Consider the following 16,137-nt stretch of genomic DNA (forward strand, 5'->3'; position numbering starts at 1 on the left):
GAGGTGGCGGGCGCCTGTAGTCCCAGCTACTCGGGAGGCTGAGGCAGGAGAATGGCGTGAACCCGGGAGGCGGAGCTTGCAGTGAGCTGAGATCCAGCCACTGCACTCCAGCCTGGGTGGCAGAGCGAGACTCCATCTCAAAAAAAAAAAAAAAAAACAAAGAAGCTAGGTAAAGGAATCTGGAAATACTGCTCAAATTTCAAGTTTTATCATCTGTAACACAGAGATGATGGTTATCTTCCTCACAGGATTCAAGAATTAAATAACAATTATGAAATCATAAACATAAATGTGACAATCAGTATGTGCTCAATATATTAGGTATTAATAGTAAACACCTGCTTGTTTGGGCAAAAGCTTGGTTTGTCCATTTAATACAGTTTAATAAGGACTGGCCAGAAATATCCCAAGCAGATTAAAGATCATATGCAAAAAAGAATTCAGAAGAGACTACTTGAGATCAGGACTGCAGCACACTACATCTCCACTAGGAACTGTTCATATCCCAGTCTATGTCAACATCACCCCCTAGAGTTGGAATACAGGTAACACAATCTTGCTTGGAATTTTACCAAATTTTCACCCATACTTTTTTAACAAATTTTTACCCATACTTTTAAAAAATTCTCCCAGTTAATATTACCACAGTTGTTCTTTATGGCTGTATATAACTCTAATTACTGAAGGGTTGGTGAAGCAGCCGGAGAACTATGTTTATAAAACAGGGCCAGGCGCGGTGGCTCAAGCCTGTAATCCTAGCACTTTGGGAGGCCGAGACGGGCGGATCACGAGGTCAGGAGATCGAGACCATCCTGGCTAACACAGTGAAACCCTGTCTCTACTAAAAAATACAAAAAACTAGCCAGGCAAGGTGGTGGGTGCCTGTAGTCCCAGCTACTCGGGAGGCTGAGGCAGGAGAATGGCATAAACCCGGGAGGCAGAGCTTGCCGTGAGCTGAGATCCGGCCACTGCACTCCAGCCTGGGTGACAGAGCGAGACTCCGTCTCAAGAAAAAAACAAAACAAAACAAAACAAAAAAACAAAGAAACTGGCCCTATGGGTCTTCCTTCAGTCTACCCTCTGCCAAGGTTAGGGTGGTCTGTTACATTCCAGAATGTTTAGTTGGATTCCCAATTTTCGAACAAAAACGGTACCTTTCTCCTGTGGTTATTTAACACAATTTTTTGCATCTGTCATATTCTTGCCCAGCTTTAAGCCATATTCTTTCTCAGAGTCCTTCATTTTCAAACTACACCGCCAAACAGTTGGTTGATTTGTGATAGAGAATTTAGGCAGTTGAAAATTCAATGATTTGGGCTTTATATCTGCTCTTCCTGTTTTATCCAACACTTAAAAAACCAAAACTGTAAGACCTACCGCAGTCAATTATAGTAAATAAACCCTACCACTCTGTTGTCCCATGATGAAATCTAGTTGAAGAGTATGATTCATCCATTCTTCTAAATCTTTTAAAAATAACACCTCTGTCAGTTTCTGGATGAATCTGAATATTGATATGCTTTTTTTGAACTAAAAATCTATAAGCCAAGAAGAGCTTTTTACATTATTTTTTCAACTGTGAATCCTGGCTGCTCTCAAGATTACAACTCTACCCTTGGATTAAAATGAGGAGAGAGCTGTGTACTTGACCACATTACCTTGGTCCCTTGTAGAACACCTTTTACTGAATTGTGCTTCAGCATTATGTTGCTGGTTTCCACAGGGAGATCAACTTAACCACTTCTCACCTCTCCTCACACATGGGGAAAACCAGCCCTATGGTGAAAAAAGCTAACTCAATGTTGTCTCAGTGGTAGTGACGAATGAGTCAGATCACTTAAATTCAGTTCCAGTAAGAATGCATCATTGACAACATTGAATAAGGTTAACACAGGCAACTGAAGCAAACAACCTTTTAACAAGAAAAGCAAGTGGCTAAGACTTAATTTTTTCAAAAAAGCAAGCTTCTAGTTTTTTACTTTACCTGCTAATGCTTCTGCTGTATCCTGAAATTTCTCAAAATGTTTTAGCTTTACTCTAGAATTAAAAAAAAGAGAAGAAACATGTTATTGGGGGTGGGGGACAGTGCATTGATTCAAAAGCCACATAACTTGGAAAGAAGTGCTTGACTGTTTTCAAAGCACACACCAATAAAACATGCCTATCATTGTGTGTCAGGGTGTGAAGTTAGATATTCTTCATAAAATTACTAGTTTTTCTAAATGTTTGACTAGTAATGCTTGGATTATTAAAAGAAAGTTGTAGGCTTTGAAGGAAACTTTGGCCAACTGTAAAGATGTTGAAGCTTTAATACCAACTCCCATTGCATAAAGCCATACAGAGATAACTTTATTATACAGCATAGAACTGATTCAAGAAAAAGTATGTGGGTCCCTTTTAAGAATCTCATGATATTCATTTGTCTATCCTGTACAAATGCCATTTAAAAAATAACTTATTGTCAGATCTCATTCTTGTTACATCCTACCCTTTATGTTTTTGAGACAGGGTCTCCCTTCACTCTGTCACCCAGGCTGGAATACAATGGTGCAATCACAGCTCACCACAGCCCTGACTTCCCGGGCTCAAAGGATCTTCCAGCCCCAGTCTCCCAAGTAGCTAGGACTATAGTGTGCACCACCACGCACGGTTTATTTTTGTTTTTGGTAGAAATCCCTATGTTGCCCAGGCTGGTCTGGAACTCCTGGGCTCAACTGATTCGCCTGCCTTGGCCTCCCAAAATGCTGGGATTATAGGCGTGAGCCATCACGCCCGGCCTCAGGGTAGTATTTTATGCAGAAAGAAACATATAGTTGATTCATTGTTGTCTCAGTGGTAGTGACGAATATTGAGTCAGATCACTTAGATTCAGTTCCAACAAGAATACATCATTGACAACAACGAATCAAATTAACCCAACAAAGCATATAACCCTTTAAGAAGGAAAACTAGTCTTCTATTTGCCTAAAACACAGTATCATCTTTTTTTTCTGAGACAGGGTCTCACTCTGCCACCCAGACTGGAGTACAGTGGTGCAATTTTGGCTCACTACAACTTCCACCTCCCAGGCTCAAGGGATTTTCCTGCCTCAGCTTCCTCCAAGTAGCTGGGATTACAGGCATGCGCCACCACGCCTGGCTAATTTTGTATTTTTAGGAGAGATGGGGTTTCACCATGTTGGCCAGGCTGGTCTCGAGCTCCTGACCTCAAATGATCCACCCACCTTGGCCTCCCAAAGTACTACGATTACAGATGTGAGCCACCGCGCCCAGAAACAGTGTCATCTTAAGCAAAGTTTTCTTACCTGATAAGGGAACATGCTAGTGTGGTCCCTTAAATACACATAAAAATACGAAGATTTAGGCCGGATGCGGTGGCTCATGCCTGTAATCCCAGCACTTTGGGAGACCAAGGCTGGTGGATCACCTGAGGTCAGGAGTTTGAGACCCGCCTGACCAACATGGCAAAACTCTGTCTCTACTAAAAACACAAAATTAGCTGGGCGTAGGGGTGAGCACTTGTAATCCCAACTACCTGGGGGGCTGAGGCAGAAGAATAGCTTGAACCCAGGGGGCAGAGGTTGCAGTGAGCAGAGATCGCGCCACTGCACTCCAGCCTGGGAGACAGTGCAAGACTCTGTCTCAAAAAACAAACAAACAAACAAAAAACAAAGATTTAAGATCTACACTAAGAATGAATCTTCCATGAAATTGTGGTGAAGGAAAAAGTTCATGTTAGTTTTGCTGTTGCACCTCAAAAAGCAGGTTACAACCCCTGTGTGTGGTAACTGTTAAGATAAAAAAGGTATTACATTTGTGTATGGAAGACATGAAGACAAATGTGTTCCTGACAGCAATCACATTTGGTACTATCCGAGGTTTAAAGTACCCATTGGGTCTTCTGGAACATAATCCCTGTGGGTAAGGGAGGGACTACTGCCTCTATATTAATTGAGATGGCCTATACTCCAAATAAAACATTTGCAATAATTAGGTTCATACCAAAATTATTCCTGAAACAGATTTCAAAACAGAAAACTACGAATGTAATATTATATAAATCAGGAAAAAAATGTAAAAAATAAAACAAGCTCTAAATGTTAACTGCTAAATTACAGATTTCAAGATTACTTACATTTTGTTTGCTTTCTCTGGAGTTTCAAATTCTTTCCATAAACTATCAACCTCTTGAAGTTTCTTCTCATTTAGAACCTATAATAAAATGTTTAGTTTTCTTTAAATGGTACAGGTTAGGCATACACAGCTGCATTCTTCAAGTACAATTTTACATGTAAAATGAGGGTGGTAGAAGCTATTTCTTTCACTAAGATAATGAACTAGTTTTCTTACCATGCATATATTTTTGGTCAAATTACTAGTTCGAATTGCCCATTTAACAGCTGAATGGAATTCAGATCTAGTCCAGTCAGATGTAGTACAGTGGCTATTCACAGTCTAGGATCTACTTGGTCTCAAGTGATATTCCTGCCCCAGCCTTGGACTGTAGCTGGAGCTACAGGTGCTAGGGGGGTAGGGCAGGGAACCTTTCTTTCTTTTTATTTTTTTGAGCTGGAGTCTCACTCTGTAGCCCAACCTGGAGTGCAGTGGAGCAATCCTGGCTCACTGCAACCTTCACCTTCTGGGTTCATGAGATTCTAGGGCCTCAGCCTCCTGAGTAGCTGGGATTATAGCCGTAAACCACTGCACCTGGTTGAGAACTTTTCTTTTAAAAGAGCCATTAATCCCTTTACAATAAAGTACTATAATAATTAAAAACTTTTATTTGTGCCAGGTGCAGTGGCTCACACCTGTAACTCCAGCACTTTGGGAGGCGGGGGCAAGCAGATCACCTGAGGTCAGGAGTCCGAGACCAGCCTGATCAACATGGAGAAACCCCATCTCTATAAAAAAAGAAAACACAAAATTCGCTGGGCGTGCTGGCACGTGCCTGTAATCCCAGCTACTTGGGAGGTTGACGGAGGGGAACTGCTTGAACCCAGAGGCGGAAGTTGCAGTGAGCCGAGATTGTGTGACCGCACTCCAGCCTGGACAACGAGAGCAAAAAACTCCATCTCAAACAAACAAACAAACAAAAAAAACCTTTTATTGCCTACTTTCAATAGATATTCATAATTTACTGCTATGATCATCCTAACATGAAAGTATTATGGATCTCTCTAAAACTATCACCAATTGTGAGACACATCTAGATGTGTGAAAATTTTTTAAATGTAGGGTAATCAACAAAATACTCATCAACATTCAGGTATATATTCTCCAAGACTTTGAATGTCTGTGCAACGCATGTTCATGCATACTTTTAGGAATCACATTAAATGTTGTTTTGTTTTTTTTTTTTTGAGATGGAGTCTAGCTCTGTCACCCAGACTGGAGTATAGTGGTGCAATCTTGGCTCACTGCAACCCTGCCTCCTGGGATCAAGCGATTCTCCTGCCTCAGCCTCCCGAATAGCTGGGATTACAGGCGTGCACCACAACACCCAACTAGTTTTTGTATTTTTAGTAGAGACTGTGTTTCGCCAAGTTGGCCAGGCTGGTCTTGAATTACTGACATCAGACGATCCACCTACCTCAGCTTCCCAAAGAGCTGGGATTACAGGCGTGAGCCACCACACCCAGCCCCCTCTTATTGTTCTGAAGCAAGACCTAGAATTTAATTTTACCTGTTAATATTTCAGTTTGTATCTATAAAATATAAAGACTCGTTTTAAAGCTACTATTATTGTAACAACAATGCTAAAGATTGCGATGGTAATAGTTGCATACTATTTCTACTTAGAAATGGAAATTATTCTATCTTAACTTAAAATGATAAAACTTAAAATGGATTTTTGTATACAAATATTTATAATTACCCTGGCTGAAAAGAAATGATTAAAAATTTGAGACAAATAAAAAAATGTTGAGACAAATGTAAAACAGAAAATGTAGCAATATCTCTGAGTTTCATATTTAGATTGTCTTTATTAGTAATGTTTTCTTCAAGATGTCGTTGCACAGTTGGGAACACGGTAGTTTTATTTGTTGTAGTAATGGTTTTGGCTGTCATAACATAGTCTTTGAAAACCTTTGTGTGCTCAGGAATTGCCCTGATTTTATTACATCTCCTTTGTTATTTTAACTTCAGTTTAAGAATGGTGATGGTATCTTTTATTTTATTTATTTACTTATTGAGACGGAGTCTCCCTCTGTCGCCCAAGCTGGAGTGCATTGGCACGATCTCAGCTCACTGCAAGCTCTGCCTCCCGGGTTCACGTCATTCTCCTGCCTCAGCCTCCCGAGTAGCTGGGACTACAGGCGCCCGCCACCACACCCGGCTAAGTTTTGTATTTTAGTAGAGACGGGGGTTTCACCGTGTTAGCCAGGATGGTCTTGATCTCCTGACCTCGTGATCCACCCGCCTTGGCCTCCCAAAGTGCTGCGATTACAGGCGTTAGCCACCGCACCAGGCCGACAGTATGTTTTAAATATGGCAATTTTGTTACCCAAATGTTATCTTCAAATATACTTGCTTTTCAGCTAGAAAAATATGAATTTTCCTCATGAGTCATATCCCCTATTTGATACATATCCTCTTAAAAATAGTGAACTTCAGTTACGGTTAGCTGCATTCTCTGAACAATTTCAAAAAATTTTATTCAATGTTTTCAGTATAGTCATGAGGCTTGGTGAGATGTCTTTGGATTCTAAAGCTTCATGATATACAAAGGTAGAACTATTAGTGTATAAATTGTTAATACCAACTCTAGGCTTTGTCGTTTTTTACTGCTTTGTGTGACTAAGTTTTTCTAGTTTGGGTTATTTTTACCAACATATCTAATTCAACCATGTGTGATTAAATTTATACATCAGAACAAATCCCTAAAATCATCTTGTCACACTCATCTAAGTTTTATACAACTTGCAATTTTGTTTCTTTTACTGAAAATACATAAGCAGACTAGAACTGCGTGTTAATGTGTAGATGTGCTATATTATGGACTTGATAAATAATGCTTATTAGCAAGGTATAGTTTTATATTTACTAGCTGTGTTGTTTTTCCAGAGACAGGGTCTCGCTTTGTTGTCCAGGCTGGAGTGCAGCGGTGTGGTCCTGTGTCACTGCAGCCTCAAACTCCTGGCCTCAAGCGATTCTTCTGCCTCGGCCTCCCAAGTAGCTAGGACTAAAGGCGCACACTGCCACACCTAGCTATTTTTAAAATCTTTTTGTAGAGACAGGGGCTTGCTTTATTGCCCAGGCTGATCTCTGACTTCTGGACTCAAGTGATCCTCTTGCCTTGGCCTCTCAAAGTGCTGGGAGTTACAGGTAGGAACCATGGTGCCTGACCCAGCTGGTTTTTAAATAAAAATATATGCATAATATCTGTGCATACTATATTTCACCAAATAATATGCTATTCTTTTTTTTGAGACGGAGTCTTGCTCTGTCGGCTAGGCTGGAGCACAGTGGCATGATCTCGGCTTCACTACAACCTCCACTTCCCTGGTTCAAGCAATTCTCCTGCCTCAGCCTTCCGAGTAGCTGGGATTACAGGCACATGCTGCCATGCCTGGCTAATTTATTTATTTTGTATTTTAGTAGAGACAGGGTTTCACCCTGTTGCCCAGGCTGGTCTCCAACTCCTGAGGTCTGGCAATCTTCCCGCCTCGGCCTCCCAAAGTGCTGGGATTACAGGTGTGAGCCACTGCACCCGGCTTATGCTATTCTTTTACACTCCCAATTGACCTGTCATCAATTTTAAGACATCCCAATTTTAGGGATGTTAAATATGGGGGTTGTGCATTTTAGGATTAATGCTATCCTATCCAATACTTGGGCAGTTGACACAGAATATTGGTGAGGCTGTATGGAATTAATAATTTTAATCACTTTTTTTTTTTTTGAGACAGTGTCTCGCCCTGTCACCCAGGCTGGAGTGCAGAGGCACAGTCTTCTCACCGCAACCTCCACCTCCCTGGTTCAAGTGATTCTCCCGCCTCAGATGGGACTACAGACGCGTGCCACCATGCCTGGCTATTTTTTGTATTTTTAGTAGAAACAGGGTTTCACTATGTTGTCCAGGCTGGTCTCAAACTCCTGATCTCATGATCTGCCCACCTCAGCCTTCCAAAGTATTGGGATTACAGGTATGAGCCACCATACACAGCCTCCTAATTTTCACTTTTAATTGATTGCTTGAGACTTTGTGTGGTTTTCTTTTTTTTTTTTTTTTTTTTTTTGAGATGAGGTCTCACTCTATTGCCCAGGCTAAAGTGCAGAGGCCCAATCACGGCTCACTGCAGCCATGACCTCCCTCCCACCTCAGCCTCCTGCAGTAGCTGAGACTACAGGCAAGCACCACTGTGCCCAGCTAATTTTCTTCCTGCTATGTTGCCCAGGCTGGTCTGCAACTCCTGGGCTCAAACAATCCTCTTGCCTCACCTCCCAAAGTGTTAGGGCGACAGGCATGAGCCACTGCACCCAACCTCTATATTTTGTGTAAATACGTGATGCTAACTTTTACTTCCCCATACAATATGAGCAAGTAATGTTTTATGAAATTTGTTTGAATACAAGATAAAACTGATAATTAGTTTAAAATGTGCACGGCTCAAAAAGAAACAAATCCATACACGCAACAAGAGTGAAAAAGCTCTTGGGTTAGCTTCAGAAGCACTACGCTAAGTGAAAAAAGCCAAACATAAAAGACTAAAATACAGGCCGGGTGCGGTGGCTCAAGCCTGTAATCCCAGCACTTTGGGAGGCCGAGACGGGTGGATCACGAGGTCAGGAGATCGAGACCATCCTGGCTAATACGGTGAAACCCCGTCTCTACTAAAAAATACAAAAAACTAGCTGGGCGACGAGGCGGGCGTCTGTAGTCCCAGCTACTCGGGAGGCTGAGACAGGAGAATGGCGTGAACCCGGGAGGCGGAGCTTGCAGTGAGCTGAGAGCCGGCCACTGCACTCTAGCCTGGGCGGCAGAGCAAGACTCCGTCTCAAAAAAAAAAAAAAAAAAAGACTAAAATACTACTCCATTTACATGAAACTTCTAGAAAAAATTATGCAAAGAAAGCTGATCAGTGGTTGTCTAGAGCAGGACTAACTTGAAAATGGGCATAACTTTATACAACAAAGTGTACTATAAAACTGGATTGCAACTAAAACCTACAGGCGAGTTATACAGTATGTAAAGTACCCCCAATAAATTTACAAAAAATACATTGCTCAACGCCTAGGTTTTATACAGGCATTTGGTATATACATCAAAAATCTTTCTCCAAACCTTGAGAAAACGAAGTGACACAAAATGCTATGCTACACAGCTACACTGTACAATATAACCATTAAAATTCAAATAAGTTAAAATTCACTTCCTCAGTCCTATCACTTATATCTCATGTGAAATAGTTATACGTACTAATGGCTACCACACGAAGAGCAGCTGAAGGAAATCTGGTATGAGCAAGACTAAAATCTTATGCTGTGTGCCACGTGACACAAGGACACAGGAGTACTTTTTTTTTTTTTTGAGACAGAGTCTTGCCTTGTTGCCCAGGCTGCAGTACAGTGGTGCCACCTCAGCTCACTGCAACCTCTGTCTCCCAGGTTCAACCGATTCTCCTGCCTCAGCCTTCCGAGTAGCTGGGATTACAGGTGTGAGCCACTGCCCTCGGCCACAGGTTGAATTTTTATAATATCCTAGAATTAATCACAAAAGTTGCTTTACATAATGTCTTTATATTAATACATATACACATATATAACCCTGTTAATGAACAATAAATTTTTGAAGTGTTTTCCTTTCGAATCGCCCTAAATACGGAAGTGGGCAGAACACTGTACCTCATGCCTGTAATCCCAGCACCTTGAGGCCACAAGTTTGAGACCAGCCTAAGCAACACAGGGAGACTCTGTCTCTAAAAAAAAAAAAAATTTTAGGCGGACCATTGATAAGCCAATACCTTCCTACCACGGGAGACCACCAGTGCACTGTGCACAGTCGCTCCTCTTAACATCCGGTTCAGGGCAGCATATTGTATCAATTAACGGTGAAATTCGTCGACAGACACTGACAGACCACATTGGCTAAGAGAATTTGGAGCTATGCAGAACTCTACATGAGATTTTAGATAAGATTCCAAAAAGCTGGAGAAAAGTAAAATTGACATGTTTCGTAGCTCTAAAGGGGACTAAGGAACTTTACAATCCTTAAAACTACTAACACTGCAATTACAGATAACTCCAATTAAGGTAAAAACAAGCAAAACTGCCTTTTCGGTTTTAATGATTTTATTGGTTTTCTTAAAAATAAGTATTTGACGTATCAAATGCAAACTGCGTATTTTCAAATGTCAGAAGTGAAACATGGAGAACTCCGCATCCATTCAGACCTTCTGCATCCACACCACAAATGGTTTTTTGGTTCACAGCTAAAATTGTATTGCATTTATTTTTATCTATCTTTGCTTTCTACCAACACATATATATGTAGAATATACATAAAACTTTATTTTTCATTGCTATATTCGCAGAGCTCAGAAGAGTGCACGGCACAAGAAAAGGCACTCATTCTTACTGACATCTCACAGCATCTTGCGATACGAATGTCTTACCGTTCAACCATTTCAGTGCTGACGAACTTGTCAAACTCTCCCCATGAAAACAACCAAATCTCAAATTGACATCACCAGCCCAGATTGTTTCCCCTAAGCTTCAAATTTGAAATACTGAACTGCCCGATCTACACAACTGTATTATCAGGTCTAATAGACATTGCAAGCTTTGCACAGCCCAAACCGGAAATCTTTAGTCCTTCCCCCGCAAGAAACTTTCTTAACATCTTATTTAAACCAAAACTCCACATTCAATCTATCAGCCAATCCTTTCTGTTCTACCTTCAAAATTTCTGTCGATATTTGTTTATCTCCATACCAGGCAATTTCATCTTGTCTAAATGAATGCAAAAGTATTCTTGCTGCCTTTCTTACCTCCTCGAGTCTAATCTCCACATAGCAGAGTAACTGTATTAAGACAAATTAGCAGGTCATTCCTTTGCTTAAATCCTTTCGATTGGCAGAGCACGGTGGCTCACGCCTGTAACCCCAGCACTTTGGGAGGCCGAGGCAGTTGGATCACTTGAGGTCAGGAGTTCAAGACCAGCCTGGCCAACATGGTGAAACCCCGTTTCTACTAAAAGACCAACAGACAAACAAAAAAACAAACAAACAAACAAAGCAACTAGCCAGGCGTGGTGGTGGATGCCTGTAATCCCAGCTACTCGGGAAGCTAAGGCAGGAGAATCGCTTGAACCCGGGAGACGGAGGTTGCTGTGAGCCACGATTGCGCCACTGCACTCCAGCATGGGCTACAAGAGCGAAACTCCATCTCAAAAAAAAAAAAAACAAAAAAACTTTCGATCATTCCTCAAAACATCTATAAGAAAATCCGAATTCCCTATAACTATACTGTTAAATTCTAACACGCCGCTGCCCACCTCTTCAACCCGAGGAAATAAAATCCTTTAACGCAGAACGGGTCTCCCCAAACGGCGGGGCCACGTGTTACCCGTAACAGGGCTCTCAGGTGTAAAGCCCTTCTCCCTCCTCCCAGAGCCAGGGCCATAACAGGCACCCACGCTACCCTGAGTAGTTCTGTGCTTAAGTCTTTCCCTCTCCCCGTCTGTCCAGCACCCGCCTTCCTCCTTTAACGGCTCGCTCTTCCACCTACCTTAAAGATGGCGTAGCCCACAGACGTTTCAAATAGCACCAACATGGTGAGGCCGGGTCAGGGCGCCGCACGGCCCGCCACGAGCTGTGGACTCAGTTCAAAAACACCGACTACGCGGCCCCAAAATGTCCCCTAAGCCGCGGCGGGCAAAGCACAAACGTGCTAGCCGTCCCGCAGAGAATCAGAACACGTTCCCTAAGCCCTCCACGCTGTACTAGGACCAGGACGCAAGAACGCGCTTCTCCTTCTCTAAGGATTCTGGGATAGCGACGTCACTTCCGACAGAAGACTGCCGCAGAGACTGCCGTCACTTCCAGAATGTTCCCGCCACACTGGGCTGGGACGGGAGGGGAAAGTTTGTATCGTGGGATCTAAGGACTGAACGGAGCCTTTGCGCCTTTTTTTCTTTTTTCTTTTCTTTTTGAGACGGAGTCTCACTGTGTTGCCCGGGCTGGAGTGCAGTGGTGTGATCTCGGCTTACTGCACCCTCCGCCTCCCGGGTTCAAGCAATTTTCCTGCCTCAGCCTCCCGAGTAGCTGCGACTAGAGTCACGCACCACCATGCCCAGCTAATTTTTGTATTTTTAGTAGAGACAGGGTTTCAGCATGTTCGCCAAAATAGTCTCGACCTGTTGACCTCGTAATACGCCCCACCTCGGCCTTCCAAAGTGCTGGAATTACAGGTGTGACCCAACGCGCCCAGCCTTTTTTTTTTCTTTTGAGACAGCCTTGCTGTCGCCCAAGCTGGAGTGCAGTGCCACCATCACGACTCACTGCAACCTCCAACTCCCAGGCTCAAGCGATCCTCTCACCTCAGCCTCTCGAGCAGCTGGGACTACAGGCCTGTGCCACCACACCCAGCTAATTTTTTGTAGAGACAGGGTTTTGCCATGTTGCCCAGGTTGGTCTCGGACTCCTGACCTCAAGGGATCCTCCCACCTCAGCCTCCCAAAGTGCTGGGTTGCAGGCGTGAGACCCCCCTAGAGATTTAAAGGGGAAAAATTTCACATTATTATTTTGTTAACCCTCTATGAATTATATGTTTACTTTGAGAGAAGCGTGGAGGTGTCTCGGTGCCTGTCTGTCTCGGGCATCTAGAATTTGAAATGCCAGCTACTGCCCTTAGACTTTATCTCCTTTCAAGCCCTGCCTTGAGGCGAAGGCCTCAGAATGACACCATTACTGTCACTATATTTGTGAGTATTTGTGAGCATTCCTGGCCGTTCTGTCTGGCCAAATTATTAGCAGTTTTCTCTCAATGTTCTCCCATGTTTGCTGCATTTGTTAAAATGACCCAAGGGTGTGAATTTAGATTTTTTCTTGTTTTTTTTTTTGAGATGGGAGTTTCACTCTTGTTGCCCAGCCTGGAGTGCGATGGCACGATCTTGCTTCATTGCAACCTCCGCCTGCCGGGTTCAAGTGATTCTCCTGCCTCAGCCTCCTGAGTAGTTGGGATTACAGGTATGAGCCACCTTGCCTGGCTAATTTTGTATTTTTAGTAGAGATAGGGTTTCTCCAGGTTAGTCAGGCTGGTCTCGAACTCCCGACCTCAGATGATCCGCCCGCCTCGGCCTCCTGAAGTGCTGGGATTACGGGCATGAGCCACCCTGCGCGGCTAAATTAAGACTGTCTTCTTGGCATAGTGTTACTTGCTTTTCTGGAGGCTTTTCAGTCTCAGGGACTGGGATTAAATACCCCAGTTATTTCACAAGTCTGTCTTCCAACAGGAGTAAAATGTCCTCACTCACTTCCCAGGCCCTATATGCAGATTGCTCCTAATCATTAAATTGCAACCTGCTTGGAGAATTGCTTGAACCCAGGAGGTGAAGGGTGCAGTGAGCCGAGGTGGCACCACTGCACTCCAGCCTAGGTGACACAGCCAGAGTCCGTCTACAAAAACAAAAAGTTGCAACCTGCTCAAGATTGTGGAACATTAAATAGGTAGCAACTCTGCAACCTGAGATCAAGAGGAAAGAAAATCCTGGGTTGAATAACAGTCACAGGACAGAAAAATCTAGGGTGAATTTTTTTTTTTTTTTTTTTGGAGACGGATTCTCACTCTGTCGCTCAGGCTGGAGCGCGGTGTCACGATCTCAGCTCACTGAAGCCTCTGCCTCTTGGGCTCAAGCGATTCTCCTGCTTCAGCCTCCCCAGTAGCAGGGATTACAGGCACTCGCCACTGTGCCCGGCTAATTTTTGTATTTTTAGTAGAGATGGGGTTTCCCCATGTTGACCAGGCTGGTCTTGAACTCTTGACCTCAGGTGATCCGCCTGCCTCAGCCCCCCAAAGTGCTTGCTGGGATTACAGGCATGAGCTACACGCCCGGCCTAGGGTGAATTCAAGAGCGTAATTGGCCGAGTGCATGGTTCATGCCTACTATGATCCTGCCATTGCATTCTAGCCTGGGCTACTAAGCAAGACCCTATCTCAAAAAAAAAAAAAAAAAAAGGCATGGTTGATTATAGTTATAGCTATAATCCAGTGTGGTCAGGGAGACAAGAGAGATGAAAATTACCTAATTGGGAGAGGGGTATGTGTGGGTGGATGAGATAGAAACACCATGTCTGTTTATAGTGTTATTTAACAGCACTGTATTTTTCTGTCTAGCCTCCTTAGCAGAAGTGACATCTGCTAGAGAATTGAGTATACTTTACATGTATTTGTGTCTGTGTAGGATATTATGTTGTGCTACTGATGGAATAGAATCTCATTAATTCTTAAAAATTTAATGAATGAATGTCTGCAGGAAGTAAAATTCTTTTCTTTACATCTAAAGCCTTAAATCCTTTTCCCAAAAAGAAATGAAACCACTTATTCAATGAGAAATCTTTTTACCATGGTATCTCCTAGAATTTGTCCTTGCACATTACCATTTACATAGTCACCTCCACATGATGCTTTAATCAGGAGTTCAGAGCTGACTCTGATTTTGAGTTTGTAACTTGGCCAAATAAAGTAATTAGAGATTTTTTCTTGCGAGGGAGAAGTAAGAGTCTTAGTACTTTGTTAAAGTACTGAGTCAAGGGGAGATAGCACAAAGAAATATGAAAAGGAGAATGTAGGAGAGTACAGATGATAGGCTTACAATTTTTTTTTTTTTTTTTTTTTGAGACAGAGTTTCGCTCTTGTTGCCCAGGCTGGGATGCAATGGCATGATCTCAGCTCACTGCAACCTGTCTCCCGGGTTCAAGCGATTCTCCTGTCTTAGCCTCCTGAGTAGCTGGGATTACAGACATGTGCCATCACACCCAGCTAATTTTGTATTTTTAGTAGAGATGGGGTTTCTCCATGTTGGTCAGGCTGGTCTCGAACTCCCAGCCTCAGGTGATCTGCCCCCCTTGGCCTCCCAAAGTGCTGGGATTACAGGCGTGAACAACTGCGCCCAGCCAGGGGCTTATAGTTTTACTGGTGGTTAACATGGTGAAATAACAAGGATGAGAAACATGGTTCGTGTGTCCTCTGTACACCCCACCTCCACCCCTGTTCCAACTAGAATATAAACTCTATAAAAGTCTGTTGCAAAATCTGCAAGTACTAGGCTAGTATCTGGCACATAGTAGAGATTCCATAAACATGACTAATAAGTAAGTAAATGAATAAATGGAATGAGTGAATAGTGGGATAATTTCAAGATGCTGGTAGAGCTTCCAGGGACTTTTAGAAACCTATTGAGATTAGGAAAAGATATCATTTTGCTCAGACACACACCTTCCACGTGCCTGGTAACAAGAAGGGGATGTTCTGGATGGTGAGCATTTTTTTTTTTTTTTTTTTTTTGAGATGTAGTCTCACTCTGTTGCCCAGGCTGGAGTGCAATAGTGCGATCTCGGCTCACTGCAAGCTCCACCTCTCGAGTTCACGCCATTCTCCCACCTCAGCCTCCCGAGTAGCTGGGACTACAGGCGCCCGCCACCACGCCCAGCTAATTTTTTGTATTTTCAGTAGAAACAGGGTTTCACCGTGTTAGGCAGGAGGGTCTCTATCTCCTGACCTCATATGATCTGCCCGCCTCACGCCCTCCCAAAGTGCTGGGATTACAGTATGAGCACGCCGAGCCACCGCCGCCCGCGCCCTTGTGGAAAACATCTTTATATATTCAAAACAGATATTTCAGTGTCTACTCTGTGCCAGGCATTCATTTTTTTTTTTTTTTTTTTTTTTTTTGAGACGGAGTCTTCGCTCTGTCGCCCGGCTGGAAGTGCAGTCGGCCAGATCTCAGCTCACTGCAAGCTCCGCCTCCCGGGTTCCCTGCCATTCTCCCTGCCTCAGACTCCGGAGTAGCTGGGCTCACGAGCGCGCCGCCACCCGCGCCGGTAGTTTTTTTTGTATTTTTTTATTAGAGACGGGGTTTCAACCGTATTAGCCAGGATGGTCTCGATCTCCTGACCTCGTGGATCGGCCCGTCTC

General features: G+C 43.2%; 1 protein-coding gene across 1 annotated transcript in view; it reads right to left on the reverse strand.

Moving 5' to 3' along the window:
* The window catches only part of NOP58 (NOP58 ribonucleoprotein), a 38,362-nt gene extending 26,361 nt beyond the window's left edge, over positions 1 to 12,001 (reverse strand). The window contains 3 exon segments of the mRNA XM_017884368.1: positions 1,985 to 2,037; positions 4,136 to 4,212; positions 11,731 to 12,001. Of these exon segments, the coding sequence (XP_017739857.1) occupies positions 1,985 to 2,037; positions 4,136 to 4,212; positions 11,731 to 11,775 (175 nt within the window). The 5' untranslated portion in view covers positions 11,776 to 12,001.
* Between the last annotated feature and the right edge of the window lie 4,136 nt (positions 12,002 to 16,137).

Source organism: Rhinopithecus bieti, unplaced genomic scaffold (genome assembly GCF_001698545.2).
Source record: "Rhinopithecus bieti isolate Rb0 unplaced genomic scaffold, ASM169854v2 scaffold_14229, whole genome shotgun sequence".
NCBI lineage: Eukaryota > Metazoa > Chordata > Mammalia > Primates > Cercopithecidae > Rhinopithecus > Rhinopithecus bieti.